This window comes from Heptranchias perlo, chromosome 30, assembly GCF_035084215.1.
Source record: "Heptranchias perlo isolate sHepPer1 chromosome 30, sHepPer1.hap1, whole genome shotgun sequence".
Classification (NCBI taxonomy): Eukaryota; Metazoa; Chordata; class Chondrichthyes; order Hexanchiformes; family Hexanchidae; genus Heptranchias; species Heptranchias perlo.
The window spans coordinates 15,946,395-15,967,522 of record NC_090354.1 but is presented as its reverse complement, the minus strand read 5'-3'; the positions used below and the strand labels follow the sequence as shown (position 1 = coordinate 15,967,522).

General features: G+C 39.1%; 1 protein-coding gene across 4 annotated transcripts in view; it reads left to right on the top strand.

Annotated features, from left to right (window-relative positions):
* The window catches only part of hdac5 (histone deacetylase 5), a 275,728-nt gene that overhangs the window by 20,559 nt on the left and 234,041 nt on the right, over positions 1-21,128 (top strand). The window contains exons 2-3 of one of the 4 annotated variants that reach the window (XM_067968974.1): positions 5,303-5,494; positions 19,781-19,974. The exons of 1 other annotated variant lie outside the window; for it this stretch is intronic. In XM_067968974.1, coding sequence (XP_067825075.1) covers positions 19,953-19,974 — 22 coding nt within the window. In that variant the 5' untranslated portion in view covers positions 5,303-5,494; positions 19,781-19,952. Of the gene's footprint in view, positions 1-5,302; positions 5,690-19,780; positions 19,975-21,128 lie in introns of all 4 variants that reach the window. 2 more of the 4 variants (XM_067968973.1, XM_067968972.1) reach the window with 2 other exon arrangements.

The window sequence follows — 21,128 nt, the reverse complement described above, 5'->3', positions numbered from 1 at the left end:
TTAAAATCATATACTCCACTGTAAACATTATATACTTATTGATATTTGTTGAGAATTAGATGCGCATGTAGCACGTTACTGGAGTGTTTACTTTAGTATCATCTATTTAATTTCTGAGTACTGAGTGACAATTTTCAGCATTCAAAATAAACATGCCGAATTGACAATTGCCATTTGCAAAAACAATTTTGTACATTTTTGTTGCTGAGTATCTCAAAGTTAGAGAATAATAAGAGGTTAAATTTGCTGTATTCCCTTGGATTTTTTTTAATGCCAGTTTATTTTTTTTTAATAGAAATGTTCCATGCTGTCTTTTGAGAGAATTTCTTGGATCCACTTACAGTTGTATGAATGAACAATAAAATGCAAGAAACCAAAATTATTTGGGGCATTCATCTGGCTGCTTTGCAGGCATTTATTAGGGAAGTGAATTGAATTTTACTGCTGAGCTCTATTGCCCCCACTGGGTACATCACATAAACAGAAGGACTATGCTCACTGCTTAAATGTGCCTGCATCATACTAAACTGAAGCTTTATTAGTGCCAGAACAGCATTCCTTTATCCTGCTGTATACCGAGCTTTCTAATCCGTATAATGTTACATTTATTCCCAGAGTGAAACCACAGTCAACTTTGAATCCTGAGATAAGAAAATCATGCTGTACACTTCACACTGATAACATCTGCATGTGCCAAGGCTTAGCACTGATGGATAGATGTTAGCAGGTTAATACCAGGAACAGCTGATGTCCCCCTGCTAAGTGCCTTCCTTGCAATTCAATCTCTTTGCTTGCCAGGAACAAGATTGTGGCTTGAAACCAGGACAGTGTTTACACTATGGTACCTCAAGAATTACACCACTCCGAAATGTTGCTCTTCATCTATGGATGTTGTGCTAGCATGTTTCTGGAGTGCACAGCTTAGTATCATTCATGCTACCATGATGAACTTCGGTTGATTCCTTGCTGGATTTGTTCCACCTTCAAAATACCTCAAGTCTGGAAGTCTACCATCTAAGTTTAACTAGTATTCTAAAAATGTTGAAACTCCAAAACTGAGCTAAAGCATTTAAACAGATATCCAGTTCATGACATTTAAAATAATCTCTCATGAGATTAGATCCTATTGGGATCAATTTTTATAGATGGAAGGTTCATCTCTGGAATAATAAGATCTATTGTCATCTTTTTTTTTATTCGTTCACGGGATGTGGGCGTCGCTGGCGAGGCCAGCATTTATTGCCCATCCCTAATTGCCCTCAAGATTGCCATCTCTGAAATACTATATCCTAATATTGATTTGAGTTTATTTTTTGGTATTTACAAAATCTACTGAGTATTCCTTTTTTTTTCTTTCCATCCTATTTTATAAACTATGTATGCACTATCTGCCATGCTTCAGGCACCACTGTCTAATATAAATTTATGTGCCACACTTTTAAAAAAAAAAATTGTATAAACAAGGGCAGTCATTTGCAATATACAGAAAAACTTTCCCGTAACAGAAATTCCTGAGCTACAATATTTGTATGCTGTTAATGACTTTCCAACAAACAGTTATCAGTATTCTCATTTCCAGTCTGAATAGCAATTAACCATTGCATGAACTCATCCAGTATTTACTTAATATCAGTTAGACTTTGTGGCCTTAAAGGGACATATCCTGCACTTTTAAGCAGAAGAATAATACATTGTGTTTTACATGGTAAAATGTTGCTATCATTATATATATATATAAATGCCTTTATTTCATCTTTAAGTTGCTTGATAGTCCCGTTCAATCAGGCAGGAGAGCTTTTAAGCTTGCTACCTTTGCTTTGCATGGGTACTCATTGGCCTGTTGCACTCAGAATCATCTGCATAAAGGTATTTCGTATTTTCTCCTCTCCCCTAGTCATATTCAAACTTGCCAGATCTACTCTGATGAAACAAGTGCATAAAATCGATCCTCAAAATTTGGCAATGTTATTTGGGTTTTTATAACTTCTCCAATCCTTGTAATTTTAAATGTGATCATATTATGGTACTTAGAACCTCACCCCACTTTGTGTTGAAGATTTGATCATCCTTTTTACTCATAATCAAATCTAAGCTGTCTTCTCCCCATATTGACTCTTCTACAAACTGAGTCATAAAACAGTCTTTCATAAACTCTAGAAATAGCTTCCCTGTCTTACCGGTGGAGATATTAGCCAGGAATTTCCTGGAAATTTGCATTATTGTAATGGTGCATCAACGTTGCATTTACGATGCTAAAGTCACAGGCAATTATGGCGTCAGTAACTTCAACCATTACTTATCCCACTCCCTAATTTCCTGACACTTTTGTTCCATTCTGCCATTTCCTTTGCTGAAACAGTTGTACAGCTAATTATCATGGCTCCATCCAACAATAAAATCAGTGACAAGATTGAATTTGATGAATTGAAGCCACTAAGATTGCCACAGCCACTTCAACCATTGCAGAATGGCGCTGGTGGGCTGAGTATACAGGAATTATAACAGGTACTGATTTAAAACGGGCCATATCGCTTTTGGGCATTATGGTACAGTTGCTGTGTGATTTTAAATTTTCTTGATCAGATTGATCAAAGCAGAGCCCACATTTTTGAAGGTTTATTGTAATGGCAAATGAAAATGTTATTTATACCCATTTCTCCCACTGCTAGATATCGTAATGAAAATAACTAGAATACCAACACCAACAACTTGCATTTATATAGCGCCTTTAACGTAGTAAAAACATCCCAAGGTGCTTCAAAGGAGCGTTATCAGACAAAATTTGACACCGAGCTGCATAGAGATATTAGGACAGGTGACCAAAAGCTTGGTCAAAGAGCTAGATTTTAAGGAGCGACTTAAAAGAGTGAGGTGGAGAGATTTAGGGAGGGAATTCCAGAGCTTAGGGGCTAGGCAGCTTAAGGCACAGTTGCCAACGGTGGAGCGATGAAAATTGGCGTTTGCGGAAGAGGCTAGAATTGGAGGAGAGTAGTGATCTCGGCGGGGGGGGCGTGGGAGGGTTGTACGGTTGGAGGAGGTTACAGAGATAGGGAGGGGTGAGGCCTTGGAGGGATCCAAGGATGATCCTTGAAACACTGAAATTTCCTCTTGGGGTGACTTTTTTCTGCAATGCTTCTGAAATCTCTTTCTAATGTCAATCAGGACTAAAGTACAATACTCTTAAAATCCGCAGCTCCTAGCCATAGCCTTGTGATACATTCTGAGAGTTACAGAGGAACTATTATTTTCCTAATAACCTTTGTCCTTATGCCAATATTTGTTCAATATTTCTTCCTGTTTATATGTTTCAGTAATTTGCTGCCAGATAAAAATAAATGAACAAAGCTGAAATTCCCTCAGAAATCAACAAGCAAAATTAATTCTTAACTATCCTTTTGGCTGTGTTGCTTTGAATCTGCCACTATGTGCGCTGCGGGATAGTCTAATCATTTTTCCAGCAAATTGGGACTTAAATTCGCCACTGGGGGATCGGGGAGCAGAATTGTCGAACTTCTGGCATTTGTTGCTAACTATTGCCATTTCAGCAAATTCTGGCCTATTATTGTCCCAATCAATTTCTGGTAAGTTAAAATCTCCAACTGCATAGTTGGTCATTACTAGTCACCTTCCTTATCTCATCCCACAGTTGCAGATCAAAGCTTCCACCTTGACGTGGAGGCCTATAACTTTACCCCCAATAATGGTTTACCTCTGTACCATCTATTAATTCTACTGAAAGTGATTCTGTGTCAGTCCTTTCTGTTTTTATATCCTCTCTCACTTGTGCCTCAATACTGGAGTTTATATATACTGCCACACCACCTCCTTTATTTGCTTTATAGTTGCTTCCAAACAATTTATATCCATCCAGATATGTGTCCCATTGATTGGAATCATTCCACCATGTCTCTGATGCTAATAATGTCCAATCTATCACCCTTTGCAAGACCTTGTAGGTCACACATCTTACTTGTCATACTTCTTGCATTAATGCAAGCACATTTACTTTATTAAATTTTTACTTTGTTTTTCTCCTACCATTGGAATTAGACTTATTAAACTTTGATTTATATTTTCACTGGTACACCTTAAGGTATATTCCAATTGATATGGCTGCTGTCTTATACCTACTGCAACCACTACCGCATCTAGCTTAAACACTCCCCCACCATTCTATCTATCCTGTTTGCCAACACCTCTACCCGCGCCCCTCTCCCCCCACCTTTTGTTTAGCTGGAGCTCATCCAGTCTGTACAGGCTCCCCATTCCAAAAGGTGTGTCCCATTGTTTGAGGAAACAAAACCCCGATTCACTGCACCAAAGCCTTAGCCACGCCTTGATCTGCCTAATTACCCTCTGTCTCTCTTCACTAACACGTGGCACAGGTAGTATTTCAGAAAATACACTTGAGGTCCTTCCCTTAATCTTCATGCTAAATTTAGGGCATTAGGAAGGAAGAACGTCTGGACTACTTCTACCGATATTATTTGTTCAACGGCAACTGATTCCTCACGTGCTTCCTCTAGCATTCTGTCAATCAGGCACATAAGATCCTCAACCCGTGCACCCGGGAGGAAACATAACATTTGTTTTTCTGGTTCCAATTTGCACAGAATTCTCTCTGTAAACCTAATACCACAACTTGTCTTCTAAACTTTCTCTTTTTCCCTTCTTCCTTGACAGGCAGCTGGATTGCTTCAATGCATGACACGTCCCTGCCTATCACAGCCAACTCTTCAGCCTCCACAGCATCTCTTTCCAGTGGAGACTGTTGGAGAGTACCATGGATGATTGCTCCTATACCACTACCTGACTACGACTTCTGGCCCCCTTTCCAACAGAGACGAACCCTCCTTCTCTAAATGCCGGGGTCTTCTCTCCTACTCTGACCCGAGTGTGGTCTTCTCTAAAACCTCATCTTTAAAAACTTTGCCCTCCCATATATTTTGATGCGTGACCAGTTGCTCACTGAGGCTGACCACTTCAGCCTTGAGTACATCAACCAGTTTGCAGTTGTTACAGATGACACCCTCCAGAATCTGGGCTTGGAAGGCAAATATTTCACAACTTCTATAATGCACAAAGTATTCCATCCTCGTGCAACTTAAAATTTTTAAGCTTGTCTGAGTTAAAAAGAAAACTAAAGAGAAAAAAGAGTCAGTGGCAACCTCCCTTCACTTAGATTTTTTTGAATTTCCCCTTTTTCTTTTTTCCTTTTGACCCTCAGTTCATTTACTAGGCCTCTTCTTGCTCTTCTCACTGAATTACCACTCTCACTAAATTCCAGTTTTTCTGTTCCCAGGTCATTCCGTTACCAACTCTGCTGTGCTCTCAGCTCAAGCTCTCTGAGGTTATTTCAACAGTGCCTCTTTCCCCTGTGACCTCTACCATCAAGAGCAGCAACATTGTGGGAACACCATTATATCCAGATTTTCCTCCAAGTCATTCACCATCCTAACTTGGACATATATCACCAGTCCTTCATTGTCACTTGGTCAGTATCCCGGAATTGCCTACCTAATGCCGTTGTAGGAACACCATCAGCACAAGGACTGCACTGGTTCAAGGAAACTGCCCACCAGCACCTTCTCTGGGCAACTAGGGACAAACAATAAATGTAGCTTTGCCGTGATACCCACATCCCATTAAACAAAATTTTAAAAACTGTCAGCTGAAGAGACTCTGCAAGGTAGTAGGCTACACTTCCCAGCATGTATCAGTTACATGTTCTGAAAAATATTTGTAATGGACAAGATTTGACAATTTGTAATATAGTCTGTGATTATCCCAGCTGCATTTATTTTATTTATGTTTCTCTCAGAACTTAAAAACAACCAGGAAAAAAAATTGATTCATATGAACAGTGACAAGTTCTGGAAGGACTAGATATTTACTCAAGTTTGGAGGGAGGTTCTGGATTAAAATTCTGAATTTAAGCATGTTTATTTAAGCAGAATCTTCTGGTAATGCTGAGCATTATTGCAAAAATATTTGATAAAGAAGGAAAGATGTAAATTATCTTGATCTGTTTTTAAATATTTCTTGGCCTTTGTTAGACAAACACACCCTAAACAGATACAGTAAAGAGCTGCTTCGATTTATTTGTAAATATGTGATATGAAGAACACATTTGTTTAAAAAGTTGCAGTGAGAAAGAAAAATACTTTTGATTGAAAAACACTTCAGTGCCTCTGAGGCAATGTCTCTCAAACTTGATTCCAAATTCTTTAGGTAGAGATGTGCAGCTCTCCCCTACTGCAACACCCCAGCACTCCTCCTTTTACAACAGCATAGCCTCTGATTAACCATGCACAGTGCCTTAGAGGTTCTGCTAGGGGCAAACTAAAGATTCAGAGATCTTTGAGAGTCAGTGAGTTTTGAAACCAGAACAGCTTTTGTATTGTATTGAAAATTACAAATAAGGTTTTGAAAACTGACAGTTGGTGAATGTTTAAAGCATTTTCCTCAGCTGAATGTATGCTTCTAAAATCAGATTTATTTTAATGCTACTCGTGCATAAAGCGGTTTCTGGACTATTGTGTCAATATTTTATCACATTGCAACATAATAATATGGAGGCCTTCCAAGACTTCTGTCCTACATCATTTATGCTATATGAAGTGATAGCATTCCCATGAAGTACTTTTTGCCTTTCTTGGATGTGGCATTAAACCACAATACATTTACTGGAGTTGCTGTGTTACTTTGCGGATAGTTGATAGAGACTGTTTGTTTCTGCTTTGAATATTCTCTATCATCATCACAAAACAATACATTAATTAACGCTCGTGCTGCCACCAGCTGACAGCTAAATTTAAACAACTTCTTGCAGACAGCTGTTGCTATATTAATCACACCAATAGTTTCTCCTCACAATCCACTAAAAATTAGACTTTGGCTGTGATATAATGTGTTTTAAAACACCACGAACTATTGCTGTCTTGATAACTCAGCAAGTGAAGGCAGTGATTAGCTTAACCACACGTACAGACTGGGAAGGTTCCAGGTTTGATTTCTAGTCTGTTCTGAATTAGGTGATTTTAGCTGGGGTTTTAATTAGGGTGCTCCAATTGTCATCTGTGTCCCTGTTTACTGTCCAGTGACAGCTGAAAGTGTGTAGGTATGGACAGGAAAGGGCTTGGCTGTTATGTCCCACACAGTTGAATAGTCACACGACACCCACTGTGTTGGTTCACAATGAAAAGTGGCTGCTTGGGTGGGGTACTGGAGGGTGATCTACACTGGTGGAACTGTACTCCAGTAACTAGTCAATGTCTTCAGGAGAAGAGGAGAACAGATTGGTGGAAAATGGAGGGGACCCCCCCCCCCCCCCCAATATGAATTAATATTATGGAACTACTTGGGATCCTAACTTGGCAAATTTTCTGTAAAGAAATTATGCCTTAATATAACAAATGGATAGTGATTTACAAAACTCAGTGAATCAAAAATATTTTTGTATTCTGGGCATAAGGGATGAGAAGGGGAAAAATGTGACACCCCTATCCCTTTGTCAATAAAAGTTTGAAATTTAATTAATGAAGCAAGTGCTGCTTGGGTAAGTTCCTGCAGCAGAATTAAATATATTGGGCAGATTTATTGCTGCGAAGAAATAAGATGAAATTAACTATAAGCTAATTGTTTTGGTCAATATTTTAGATTCCCGTTTTACTGGAGCAGCATCCATGACACACAATTTAGGGATGGCACAACTGAGTTATAATGCTGGCTGTACCCTGCTTCAGGTCACACGGTGGGAAAAGGAGCACTGCACATGTATGTTTGGAAGCATTTACAGAGCTCTTCTGTCATAATGTCATGAGAGAGCAAGAAGGGACCTGGGCACTATTAAAATGTGGCTTCACATTGGAGTTGAGTGGCGCCAGGTGCAAAGACCAAGCAGTATGAAGCTATCTCATGGATGTGTTCCCACAACTCTCGTACTGACCTAACTTCTGAATTATAATGCTATTTAAGCATTGATGCACACCCTAAAGCTATTCATATTGGCATGGAAATTGGAGGACATTAAAGTTTGTATCTTAAAGTATAAACTGATACATATAAACAGGTATCATTTGCCAACTTATGCACAGTTTGGAAGAGCAAGAAAGATCAGAGGAACAATCAAAACTTCTGAAACAGACAGGAAGGAAAACTAAAGCAGTCATCAATACAGATTTTTCCAACTTCTGAATGACATTTTTGACTGATTAAATAAGATATGTTTCCAAAATAACAAAAATGTGTCTCAACTTCTGCAATTTCTGGTAACGAATTTCTGAGGAAAAGCTTGTCTGTGAAATCCCAGCCACTGCTCATAACAGCCTGTTAAGTAGAAGTATGGCAAGGAACCCCAATTATGCTTGCTCATTATTTTGAAAACTGCATTGAGACAAAGGAATATCAAAAAGTATCTTTCACAGTGAATTAGTTATACCTGTCAGTCACAATAGTTCAAAGTCATCAGAGTAGTCTCCCAGAAGTTAGTGTCGAACCATATCCTCTCAGAACAAAGCAGAACTGTGATCCTGATTAAAAAAGCAACCCCCCCACCCTGTTGAGACGGCCATTGCAGCTAGTGGATCTTGATGAGGTAGTGAATACATTTCTTGTAAACCAGACAAATAAAATGATAAGCAAACAATTTGCCAGCTTCAGTGGATCGATAACTACATGAATAGTTACCAGGAAGTGTATTCAGACGTCAATGCTAACAACTTTACAATTAAAATGTTAGCATATTAAGGATACTGTTTTAATGCCGAACTCTCTACTTGGCTTGATTCCAGAGTCAAATATGCTGGCCTAATAAATCAACTGCTTTAAGTCCAAGTGTGGTATTTTTAAGAGAAGCTACTTTGACTTTGTACTGTAAAACGAATTTTTTAGTGTCACATTAAAAGCTAAATACAAAAGTCAATATTGAAGCTAACTGGGATTTATCAGTGCACAAAGTAATTCTGCAAGACTAGAACTGAAAATTGTTAACCGTATTTCTTTAGAGGTACTACTTAAAGTTGGTCTGAGGCACTTTTTTGAATTGTCTCTGGTTGCTATGAAACTTTGTCATTTTGATAGCTGGCATGCTGAAGAAAAAAGGAGAAAGGACCAGTGCTTGGGCCTCAGCTGTTTACAATATAAATCAATGACTTAGATGAGGGACCGAGTGTAATATATCCAAGTTTGCTGATGATACAAAGCTAGGTGGGAAAGTAAGCTGTGAGGAGGACACAAAGAGTCTGCAAAGGGATATAGACAGGTTAAGTGAGTGGGCAAGAAGGTGATAGATGGATTATAATGTGGGGATATGTGAAATTATCCACTTTGGTAGGAAGAATAGAAAAGCAGGATATTTTTTAAAATAGTGAGCGTCTAAGAAATGTTGGTATTCAGAGGGATTTGGGTGTCCTTGTACACGAATCACAGAAAGTTAACATGCAGGTACAGCAAGCAATTAGGAACGTAAATGGTAAGTTAGCCTTTATTGCAAGGGGGTTGGAGTATAAGAGTAGGCACGTCTTGCTGCAATTATATAGGGATCTGGTAAGACCACACCTGGAGTAATGTGTACGGTTCTGGTCTCCTTAACTAAAGAAGGATATGACTTGGCTTTGAGGGAGTGCAACAAAGGTTCACTAGATTGATTCTTGGGATGAGAGGGTTGCTCTATGAGGAGAGATTGAATAGAATGGGCCTATATTCTGTGGAGTTTAGAAGAATGAGAGGAGATAGAATCATAGGTTACAGCACGGAAGGAGGCCATTTGGCCCACCGAGCCCACGCCAGCTCTATGCAAGAGCAATCCAGCAAGTCCCACTCCCCCGCCCTATCCCCATAGCCCTGCAATTTTTTTCCTTTTAAGTACTTATCCAGTTCCCTTAAAAAGGCCATGATTGAATCACCAACCCCTCAGGCAGTGCATTCCAGATCCTAACCACTCGCTGTGTAAAGTTTTTCCTCGTGTCACCTTTGGTTCTTTTGCCAATCATCTTAAACCTATGTCCTCTGGTCCTTGACCCTTCCGCCAATGGGAATGGTTTCTCTCTACCTACTCTGTCTAGACCCGTCATGGTTTTGAATACCTCTATCAAATCTCCTCTCAACCTTCTCTGTTCCAAGGAGAACAACCCCAGCTTCTCCAGTGTATCCACGTAACTAAAGTCCCTCATCCCTGGAATCATTCTAATAAATCTCTTCTGCACCCTCTCTAAAGCCTTCACATCTTTCCTGAAGTGCGGTGCCCAGAACTAGACACAATACTCCAATTGTGGCTGAACCAGTGTTTTATGAAGGATCATCGTGACTTCCATACTTTTGTACTCTCTGCCTCTATTTATAAATTGTAAACAATTTTACAACACCAAGTTATAGTCCAGCAATTTTATTTGAAATTCACAAGCTTTCGGAGGCTTCCTCCTTCCTCAGGTGAATGTTGTAGGCACCTAGCTTTGTATCGTCAGCAAACTTGGATATATTACACTCGGTCCCTCATCTAAGTCATTGATTTATATTGTAAACAGCTGAGGCCCAAGCACTGGTCCTTTCTCCTTTTTTCTTCAGCATGCCAGCTATCAAAATGACAAAGTTTCATAGCAACCAGAGACAATTCAAAAAAGTGCCTCAGACCAACTTTAAGTAGTACCTCTAAAGAAATACGGTTAACAATTTTCAGTTCTAGTCTTGCAGAATTACTTTGTGCACTGATAAATCCCAGTTAGCTTCAATATTGACTTTTGTATTTAGCTTTTAATGTGACACTCATTCACCTGAGGAAGGAGGAAGCCTCCGAAAGCTTGTGAATTTCAAATAAAATTGCTGGACTATAACTTGGTGTTGTAAAATTGTTTACAATTGTCAACCCCAGTCCATCACTGGCATCTCCACATCATGGCTACCATCTATTTATAAAGCCCAGGATCACGTATGCTTTTTTAACCTCTCTCAACCTGCCCTGCCACATTCATCGATTTGTGCACATATACCCTCTGATCTCTCTGCTCCTGTACCCCTTTTAGAGTTGTGCCCTCTAGTTTATATTGCCTCTCCTCGTTCTTCCTACCGAAATGTATCACTTCACATTTTTCAGCATTAAATTTCACCTGCCATGTGTCCGCCCATGCCACCAGCCTGTCTATATCCTCTTGAAGTGTATCACTATCCTCCTCACTGTTTACTACCCTTCCAAGTTTTGTGCCATCTGCAAATTTTGAAATTGTGCCCTGTACATCCAAGTCTCATTGAAACGTATAAAAATTCTTTGAGGGCTTGACAGGGTAGATGCGGTGAGAGGCTGTTTCACTTGGCTAGAGTGTCTACAACTAGGGGTCATAGTCTCAAGATAAGAGGTTGGTCATTTAGGACCAAGAAGAGGAAACATTTCTTAATTTAGAGGGTTGTGAATCTTTGGAATTCTCTACCCCAGAGGGCAGTGGCTGCTCAGTCGTTGAGTATATTCAAGACTGAGATCAATAGATTTTTGGACACTAAGGGAATCAAGGGATATGGGAATAGAGCAGGAAAGTGGAGTTGATATAGATCATCAGTCATGATCTTATTGAATGGCGGAGCGGGTTCGAGGGGCCGTATGGCCTACTCCTGCTCCTATTTCTTAGGTTCTTCAATAAATGTATGAAAAATAATCTAAAGAAAGTATCTCAAGAATTCTCATACCTACCCAAAATGTCTTGTATTTTAGCTTGATGACAAAAAGGTCATATTTTGCACTGATGAGGCAAAATATTAACCCTCAAAATGTAGTAACTAGTGCAGTAATACTATTGTAGAAAATATCACAATGTGCTATAAGTTTCATGTTTTGTGATGGCATCCTCATATGCAATGTATATTTCTCTGAAGCAGGTTAATATTATCGTGAAAAATCACTATTTACAATCCTTATAACTGTTCATTTTTGTTAAATCTATTAAATTACTGTAAATGTCACCTAAATGTTAAATCTTTTTACTTGCCATACACATACTTGTGGAATGTTACTAAATTCTGGTTGTTAAAAGTGGAAGAAAAGTTTAAGGGGAATGCTTTTTGTTCTGTTTTATATAGAAAAATAATATACTCTCAAAAATCTTTCTTGATGCTTTTGCAAAAGCATTAATTTTATTATCCACATAGAGAACCTTGTGTTGGGTCTCCCTGTCTGTGGTATTGCTCTGTCACCAGTGGGGAGCATCCCAATGTATCCTGGAGCAGCTCCATTAAATAACGAATGGGGCCACATCTTCAGACTAACTTGAGTGTGTTCTGTAATCACAGGACCCTAGGAAAGCATACTATAGGGCAGGAAATTTTGGGGGCACATGAGCGATGCTCCCTGTGGGTGACTACATAGGGAGAGAAACCCAAAACTAAAAGTATATTAATGTGAATCTACATTTACCTTTTCATTTGCAAGCATATAAACTGTATTGTTGAATGGAAAAGCATTTTCATAAATATACAGCACAGCAATTCATGAATATTAATATTCATAACCTCTTCAGATTAGTATGTGGTGTCTTGGTGCTGCCTTTCCAGCCATTCTGTGCACAGAATAGATGCAAGAAACTGTCAGAAGATGTATGTACATCTCCCAAATTATTTGTCTAAAAATTGTATCCTGTTGGATTTGTAATATCTGATGGTGCTGCTAAACCTAATGACCCCATCAGCACTGCTAAACACCCCTTGTCTGGTATATCTTGCACAGCTTTTTTCAAAAAATGCAGGGATTAAAATGAAACATAGGTAAAGGAAATATAAGAAAGCATCACTGAGTACAGATTCAAAGATGTACTTTCCACCACTGAGAAAACCTCGACGTTGCTACTATGGTACAGTAGATGGAAATGCTTTAAAACCTATTTTATGCCTGTTGGCTACTTAAACAGAAAAATCATAGCCAAAACTAAAATACATTTATTGCACCGGCTTTTGTAGATACTATACCACGGATTCATGTTTTGTTATAGTATTATGTGGAGCGTACTCAAGTGAAAAGTATTTCTCCCATCCAGTTAAGTATATATAAAAAAAAATGTAAAATGTGCCTCTTAGAGATATTTGCAACTGTATAATTCTCCCAAACTCCATGGAGACTTGACATACTGCATCTCTGGCACTCCGGTAAGTTTATTCAGCTGAAATCAGAAACAAGTTTGAAAGTGGGCTTATCCTTTGGATCTAGCACAGAGCAGCATTCTTTCTGTTGATTTGGATGCTCAGTAAGAGGTGTCACGTAGCTGGTACAGAAGTTTTCTGGCCGTTTTTTAAAATCCAGCAGAACAACCCTTCCTCACCCCATCAAAGAATGGGGAAGTTATGGGGAAATTAAAAAAAAGTAAACAGCTGGATTGGAAGTTAATTCTCTCTGAAAATTAGGACAGTGGAAATATCATTTGGTGTCTCTCTCAAAGCTTTATTAAATAGTATTGAGCCCTTACAAAAACTTGTGATTAAACACTGAACTAATAATGATAAAATAATTTATACCTTGTAGGTATAAAAAGATGATTCTCTTCTATTTAACCTCTTCCAGTGTTAAAGATGTCTTCAGAAGTTTGGTTTGTTTATTTACACCATGCTAAAATTGAATGCAGACCACTGATAAGCTACCCGTTGTTTTTGCTAGCTAGGAATATCCTAACAAATATGGCATTGGGTTACAGAGTTGTTGGGAAACAAATGAAAGAATCCCAAATAAGTTTACCCATCGAAGTCCATTAATGAGCTCGGCTGGTCAGTTATCAACAGTGCCTGTCATGTGTTTCCTCACCAGCTCATAAATCTGGTTATGTAACACAGGATAATCTAAGAATTAGAACCTACTAGCATTTATCTAAGGAAAACTACGATATACAGTATTGTTAACCCATATATTTCCAGATGGAAGAAAAGATCCAAACAAAGAAAAACAAAATACAAAAATGAAGGTATTGGGGAAATCAGGAGGTGAGTACTTTTGCTGCTATAACTAAGCCTGCTGTTAAATGCTAAAATGTAAACCCTAAAAATTAAGGACAAAGTGAGGATGAGTGGTTGCTATTTGCCTATCCTATTTTTGGAAAAATTGACTTTTTTAAATAAGATGAATTGTAGATTTAAATTGCTGTTGATAGTTTGTTATATATGCTGGAATATGGAATTTATTCCATGTTTGTGAGAGAGCCTAATTTGAAATTACTTCCCCACAAGCAATTGGCAGTTTAAAAATTATAATACATTGTGCTTCTCATTCTCATTACCAGCTGTAACCATGGCAATCTAAATATCTGGAACATCATTGTAGAAGTCAATGCTTCCCAAAACAACCTACATATTCTACAACAAACTTCTAAAATAAAGTCAAACCAATCTCTCGAGCAAAGTTAAATCATAATAACCAGGATGTGTGCTCACGCACCTAATAAAGAATGGTGTGTGTTCATGCTTTGCTCGGTGGGATGTTGGCCCTGCAGTGGCATTTTATGGTGAGCTGTGCTGCTCACCATGCAGCCTGTGAGGAGTTCCTGTATCTCTTGTCCTAGTGAGGGCTCAAATCTTCTCTTATCAGTCACTGAATAATCAATTATTGGCTATTACATTTCAGTGGGTAGGTAAGTAGTGACCCTCTGGGGATGAGATGGCTCCAAGATGATATGCCTGGCAATGGAAGAGTAAACTTAGGAATCCGACATCTGACCCAGGCAGTAAAGAAAGAAAGAACTTGCATTTATATAGTGCCTTTCATGACCTCCCAAAGCTCTACAGCCAACAAAGTACTTTTTTAAAAAGAAAGTGTCATTACCGTTGCAATGTAGGAAAAGTGGCAGCCAATTTGCGCACAGTAAGGTCCCACAAACCGCAATGTGGTGATGACCAGATAATCTGTTTTAGTTTTATTGGTTGAGGGATAAATATTGGCTAGGACACCGGGGATAACTCCCCTGCTCGTCTTTGAAATAGTGCCATGGGATCTTTTACGTTCACCTGAGTGGGCAGACGGGGTTTCGGTTTAATGTCTCATTTGACAGACTGTAGGATACTATTGATGATAAGCCTAGCTCATTAATGGGACTTGGATATACTGGCTGGGATTCTTTTCACTCAGCTCAGGATAACCCTGCAAAGCAGTGCCATAATGGATATGACTGTCCTTGCTGGACGAGCAGCAGGAAAGTTACCAGCGCTCTCTGCTGGTAAGCTGCACAGTTTTAGCTAGTTAAACTCCAGCAGTACCCCTGTGTACATCTAAGCCTTGGCTGTTGCAAATCTGTGGCAAAATGCACTGGACTGAGGCACGTGGGGTGTACCTTAGGGCGACGATAGTGTGCACTCTCAGGCAAACAGCAACTTTACTCCATCATAAGATCAGAAATGGAATTGCTGCTGATGATTGCACAGTGTTCAGCTCCATTCACAATTCCTCAGATAATGAAGCAGTTCATGCCCACATGCAACAAAACCTGGACAACATCCAGGCTTGGGCTGATAAGTGGTAAATAACATTTGTGCCACACCAGTGACAGGCAATTGCCATCTCCAACAAGAGACTGTCTAACCACCTCCACATGACATTAAATGGCAATTACCATTGCTGAATCCCCCACCAACAACATCCTGGGATAGCCATTAACCAGAAAGTCTACTGGACCAGCCACATAAATGCTGTGGCTACTGAGCAGGTTGGGCTGGGTATTCTGTGGCAAGTGGCTCACCTCCTGACTCCCCAAAACCTCTCCACCACCTACAAGACACAAATCAGGAATGTGATGCAATACTCTCCAGTTGACTGGATGGTTGCAGCTGCAACAACACTCAAGAAGCTTGACAGTATCCAGGACAAAGCAGTCCACTTGATCAGCAGCCCATCCACCAGCTTAAACAGCCACTCCCTCCACCATAGACGCACCATGGTTGCAGTGTGTAATATCTACAGGATGCACTGCAGCAACTCACCAAGGCTTCTTCAATAGCACCTCCCAAACACACGACCTCTGCCACCTACAAGGATAAGGGCAGCAGGGGCCTGGTACCATCAAGTGTAGTGAACAGTGAGGAGGATAGTGATAGACGTCAAGAGGACATAGACAGACTGGTGGAATGGGCGGACACGTGGCAGATGACATTTAATGCAGAGAAGTGCGAAGTGATATATTTTAGTAGGAAGAACGAGGCAATATAAACTAAAGGGTACAATTCTAAAGTGGGTGCAGGAACAGAGACCTGCGGCTATATGTGCACAGGTTGTTGAAGTTGGCAGGGCAGGCTGAGAAAGCAGTTTAAAAAAGCATATGGGATCCTGGGCTTTATAAATAGAGGCATAGAGTACAAAAGCCAAGGGGGTTATGATGAACCTTTGTAAAACACTGGTTTGGCTGCAACTGGAGTATTGTGTCCAATTCTGGGCACTGCACCTTAAGAATGATGTGAAGGCCTTAGAGAGGGTGCAGAAAATATTTACTAGAATGGTTCCAGGAATGAGGGACTTCAGTTATGTGGATAGACTGGAGAAGCTGGGGTTGTTCTCCTTAGAGCAGAGAAGGTTGAGAGGAGATTTGATAGGTTTACAAAATCATGAGGGGTCTAGACAAAGTAGATAGAGAGAAACCATTCCCGTTGGCGGCAGGGTCGAGAACCAGAGGACACAGTTTATAAGGTGATTATGTGGAGATGCCGGTGATGGACTGGGGTTGACAATTGTAAACAATTTTACAACACCAAGTTATAGTCCAGCAATTTTATTTTAAATTCACAAGCTTTCGGAGGCTACCTCCTTCCTCAGGTGAACGATTTGGAAAATCGTTTCCAAATCGTTCACCTGAGGAAGGAGGTAGCCTCCGAAAGCTTGTGAATTTAAAATAAAATTGCTGGACTATAACTTGGTGTTGTAAAATTGTTTACATAAGGTGATTGGTAAAAGAACCAAAGGTGACATGAGGGAAAACTTTTTTACGCACCGAGTGGTTATGATCGGGACAGCACTGCTTGAGACGGTGGAGGAGGCAGATTTAATCCTGGCTTTCAAAAGGGAATTGGATAAGCTCTTGCAGAGAGCCGGCATCGGCTCGATGGGCCGAATGGCCCCCTTCTGTGCTGTAACCATTGTATGATTCTATCACCTCGGACATTCCCCTCCAAGTCACACACCATCCCGACTTAGACATATATCGCCGTTCCTTCACGGTCGTTGGGTCGAACTCTTGGATCTCCCTGCCTAACAGCATTGTGGGAGTACCTTCACCACACAGACTGCAGCGGTTCAAGAAGAAAGCTCACCACCACCTCCATAAGGACAACTAGGAATGGACAATAAATGCTGGCCTTGTTAGCGATGCCTATATCCCCAGAATTGATTTTTTTAAATGTTGATTTCTTCACTGCAACCTCTGACCCAAAGGTGACCCTTCAGCTGATGCCATCATGAGCAATGCAGTGTTTACCGCTCCTAAACATTCCTTGTCAGACTCTGCACCCTTTGATGATAAAATTATAATAAATTGGAATTCTACTCATGTTTCCAAAAAAAAATTCTGCGTTAAACCATATCACACAAAAAATGCACACAAACAACCTATAAGGAGAGGATACATCATGATGTTGTTTGATACATTGATTATTCCACTTGTGAAATAGAGCTGTATACCTTACTCAAAATGTTGTTGCTTATTAGTTACACAGGTCATTTCTGTAAAATTACAATGTTGAAAACATTATCTGTTTTTAAAAGTATGGCTTGAGCAAGAAACCAGATTTGCACCATGTCAAAATGGCAAGCGCTTAACATTAGTGTAAAAAAAATTTAAAATAGCTAAAAATGTAATTTAAAAAAAGGTCCATTTTTGAAAATTAGTCACTAAATTTACATGACTAATTATTTTCCTGTGATATTTTGACTTTCAATAGTTTATGCAACTTTATTGATGCCATTAATTTTGTGTATGAGAGGGGCTGAAATATTGTGAACTCTGCACTTGTTTTTAGTTAAATGTTGTTACTGTAGAATAGTACAACTCTAATGGGCCGGTATATAGCAGTTAACATGACCTTTGTCTGAGCATAATGCAGTGTGAAGCCAGTGGTACAACTCAGTGCTGGCAACTTGTTGCTCTAAAATAAGTGACCGTGTCAAATCCTAGTATTTGCAGTAGAAAGGAATCATAGGTAAGTTATGCTATAGTTAGCTTTAAAGAGGTATTCCATGTCATTTGGTTTTGTTCGATGTGTTTTCCAGCATTTGTTGTGTCTCAGGCTCCTGCTGCTCCATTTGATTTGGGAAGGTTAAACAGTGTTTTTAGTACAGCTGCCATTTATGCCATCCTGTGATCAGGCAACATTGCTTTTGTCATTTCTTCCCAATTAATTTGGATTGCTGCACTCCACAGACCATATTTCATTTAATAATCCAGCCTAAATCAGATGAATTGAAGACAGCTGAGTTAGCGTAACAGTCAAAGATGGGGGTGAGAAGTTAGTTTTTCTGCCAGCAGTACCTCCTGAAAATGTAACTCTTTGACCATGTCTTTGGTCATCCCGCTTAACCTTTTCTTCCATTTCTTGCTCTAATTAGCCAATATGTGAGCACCTTGGGAAGTCTTGTAATGCTAAAAGTGCTATGGATGTGCAAGTTATTGCTGCTGGAATGGTTATTTCAAATAAAATAGCTGTGCATTGTTAAATGTCCATAATTCACACTTAGTAACATTTTTTTTTAAAATGCAGCACTGATTGCCAGTTAGATTTCATGCTGATGCAGAGTTTCACTGGGGTGACTCTCATTATTGTATGCACTAGTCATTCTTCATCTGTGAGAATGGGTAGTGAGTGTTGGCAGGCTCAACAGGTAGAAGACTCCAGCTGTGACCCTGTCCTTGCCTGATGTTCATACATATGGAAGGATTCACTCGCAGCTGGGTAGGAATCAGAAGTCCTGGTTAACAAAGAAGAATGGAGCCTGGAATCTTCCTAGTTTTCTATGGCTTTCCATTTAGTACATTTTGCAGTGAGTTTTTGTGTATTAGCAGATCACTGATGGTATTGCTCACAATGAGTCAGAGGATAAATGAATAAGTCTGATTCTGTTATGTTAAATCAAAAGTGTGGTGGGGAAAGTTTTACACAAAGTAAGAGCAACACTTAAAGGAACTGTATGCTGTACTCAAGATTTTTTATATATTGATCTCTCATGGTGTTGCACAGGTAAAATTAGGTGAAGTGGGTTTAGAGGGCGTAGGAGAATTGCGCCACAGTGTGCAGACATCAGTCTCCATTTTAAATTATGTCCTAATTTTACATAATTTGATTTTATCTTATTGATAGCTGAATACCAAAATGGAGCAATTTGGGAAGCAGAGAAATAAAGTTGGTTACGAGTTTCTCGGCAGTAACGGTTGAAGGGCTAGTCGATGCAAAACTGCGATGCTACAGTGTCACCACTGATGGGGTTTGATTACAGCATGACAAGTTTACATAAACATTTCCATTATAAATGTGGACATAGGAATTTATAATGGAAAAAATGAAACTGCATGCATGTAGATGTAAGATTTTTAATCTATAGATATAGATGAGTACATTTAAACACTTAAATATTGTGGCGTTCATAAGTTGCATATAGAAAAATACAAGTTGAACACTAGTTTTCATTTAGATGTCTTATCTTTCATACATTTTATCAATTAAAGTATATCTCAAAGTGATTTGTAACTGTTCTTTTGTAACTGCAGTAAACTATTTGTTTATCTGCAAGGGCTAAATGCTACCATACAAAATACATTTATGTTTTTGTTTCTCTTTTGATATATAGCACTACGCTTGGGAAGAATTATTTGTGCCTGATGTGGGAAGGGATGCCAACCTAATGTAGAAAACCAGCAGTATCTGCACCATCCTGAATCTCAGCAGTCTATTGGTTTGTGTGTTGTGAACAAACGAACAGACATTGTGTGGCAGGTGCTTCCAGCTAGACCAGGTGAATCATGAGCTCTCCAGATAACACAGGTAATATTTTCAGTGTCACTTTTTAAGCATTTTCTTTGATTATTAAAATGATTCATGTATGAAAACATTGAGTGAACATCTACAGTAAAGGCTTCTGACCTGCAAATTGAAGAGTGCGTATTAGTCTCGATATATTGTAGTGCAGCAGTATGATGCTTACTGTCATAATTTGTCACACAATGACTTGTCATCATTTTATGAAAATAAAATAATTAAATCTTTTCATACAAATTTGCCTATTTCTCCTTTTATTCAAAGTGAATTTTCCTGCTGGAGCATCTTAGTGTATGCGGTCTTGGCATAACAGCATGGTTACAGTTGTTTAGGAAATCTTGTCAGCCTTTCCAATAATGTAAAATATCCTATAACTTAGCTATATTATTAAAAGTTTGGGAATATATCATACGCTTGTGGAATTCCTGCAGCGTTGCTGATTGGTCCATGCTAACCACATGATAATGTAGCCGCTAGGAATCAATTACATCCTGATGATGAATTTCATAAGCACACAAGACAGCAATTTTTTTTCGGTTTTCACTCTTCCTCATACTTTCTTAAAAACTCTACTTCATTTATTGATATATTTACTTGATTTTATTTTTAACTATTTTAAAAATTGTTTCCAGTAGTCACATTTTTAAAAAAAATTCTCCTCTCACCCCCTCTACAGCTAAGTCCTGAACCATTCAGGTTCTCTGCTGTGGCCAATACTAATCGCTTCTCGCAACACGGCCACATGCAGAGGCCCTGGCTCGTTCAGTGTTTCCCTTATTAAGCTGAATATTCCCATCAAGCATGGTTGTGTAACTGGGCTCGAGAAATTAAACATAAAAAGTATATTTAAATAGAAAATTACAGAAGCAGGTTTACAAGAAGTTGGGATGATTCAAGAGAGGAAAAGAAACACACAAAAAAAAATTCAAAAGATTAAAACCGTTAGAAGAGTGAAGAAAATTTCCGATAAGCGTATGGACTATTAGACATAGAGAAAGAAAGAGACAGACATACACCGATACAAAGAGAAAAACTGACTGACTGACAAATCAGAGAGTGGGCGATATGGGAGGGAAAGGAAAAGGACAAACTTGCAGAAGAAGTGAGAGGCTTGGACACAGAAAGCCAAAGAGAAAACAATTATGGAATGTGCCTTAGAG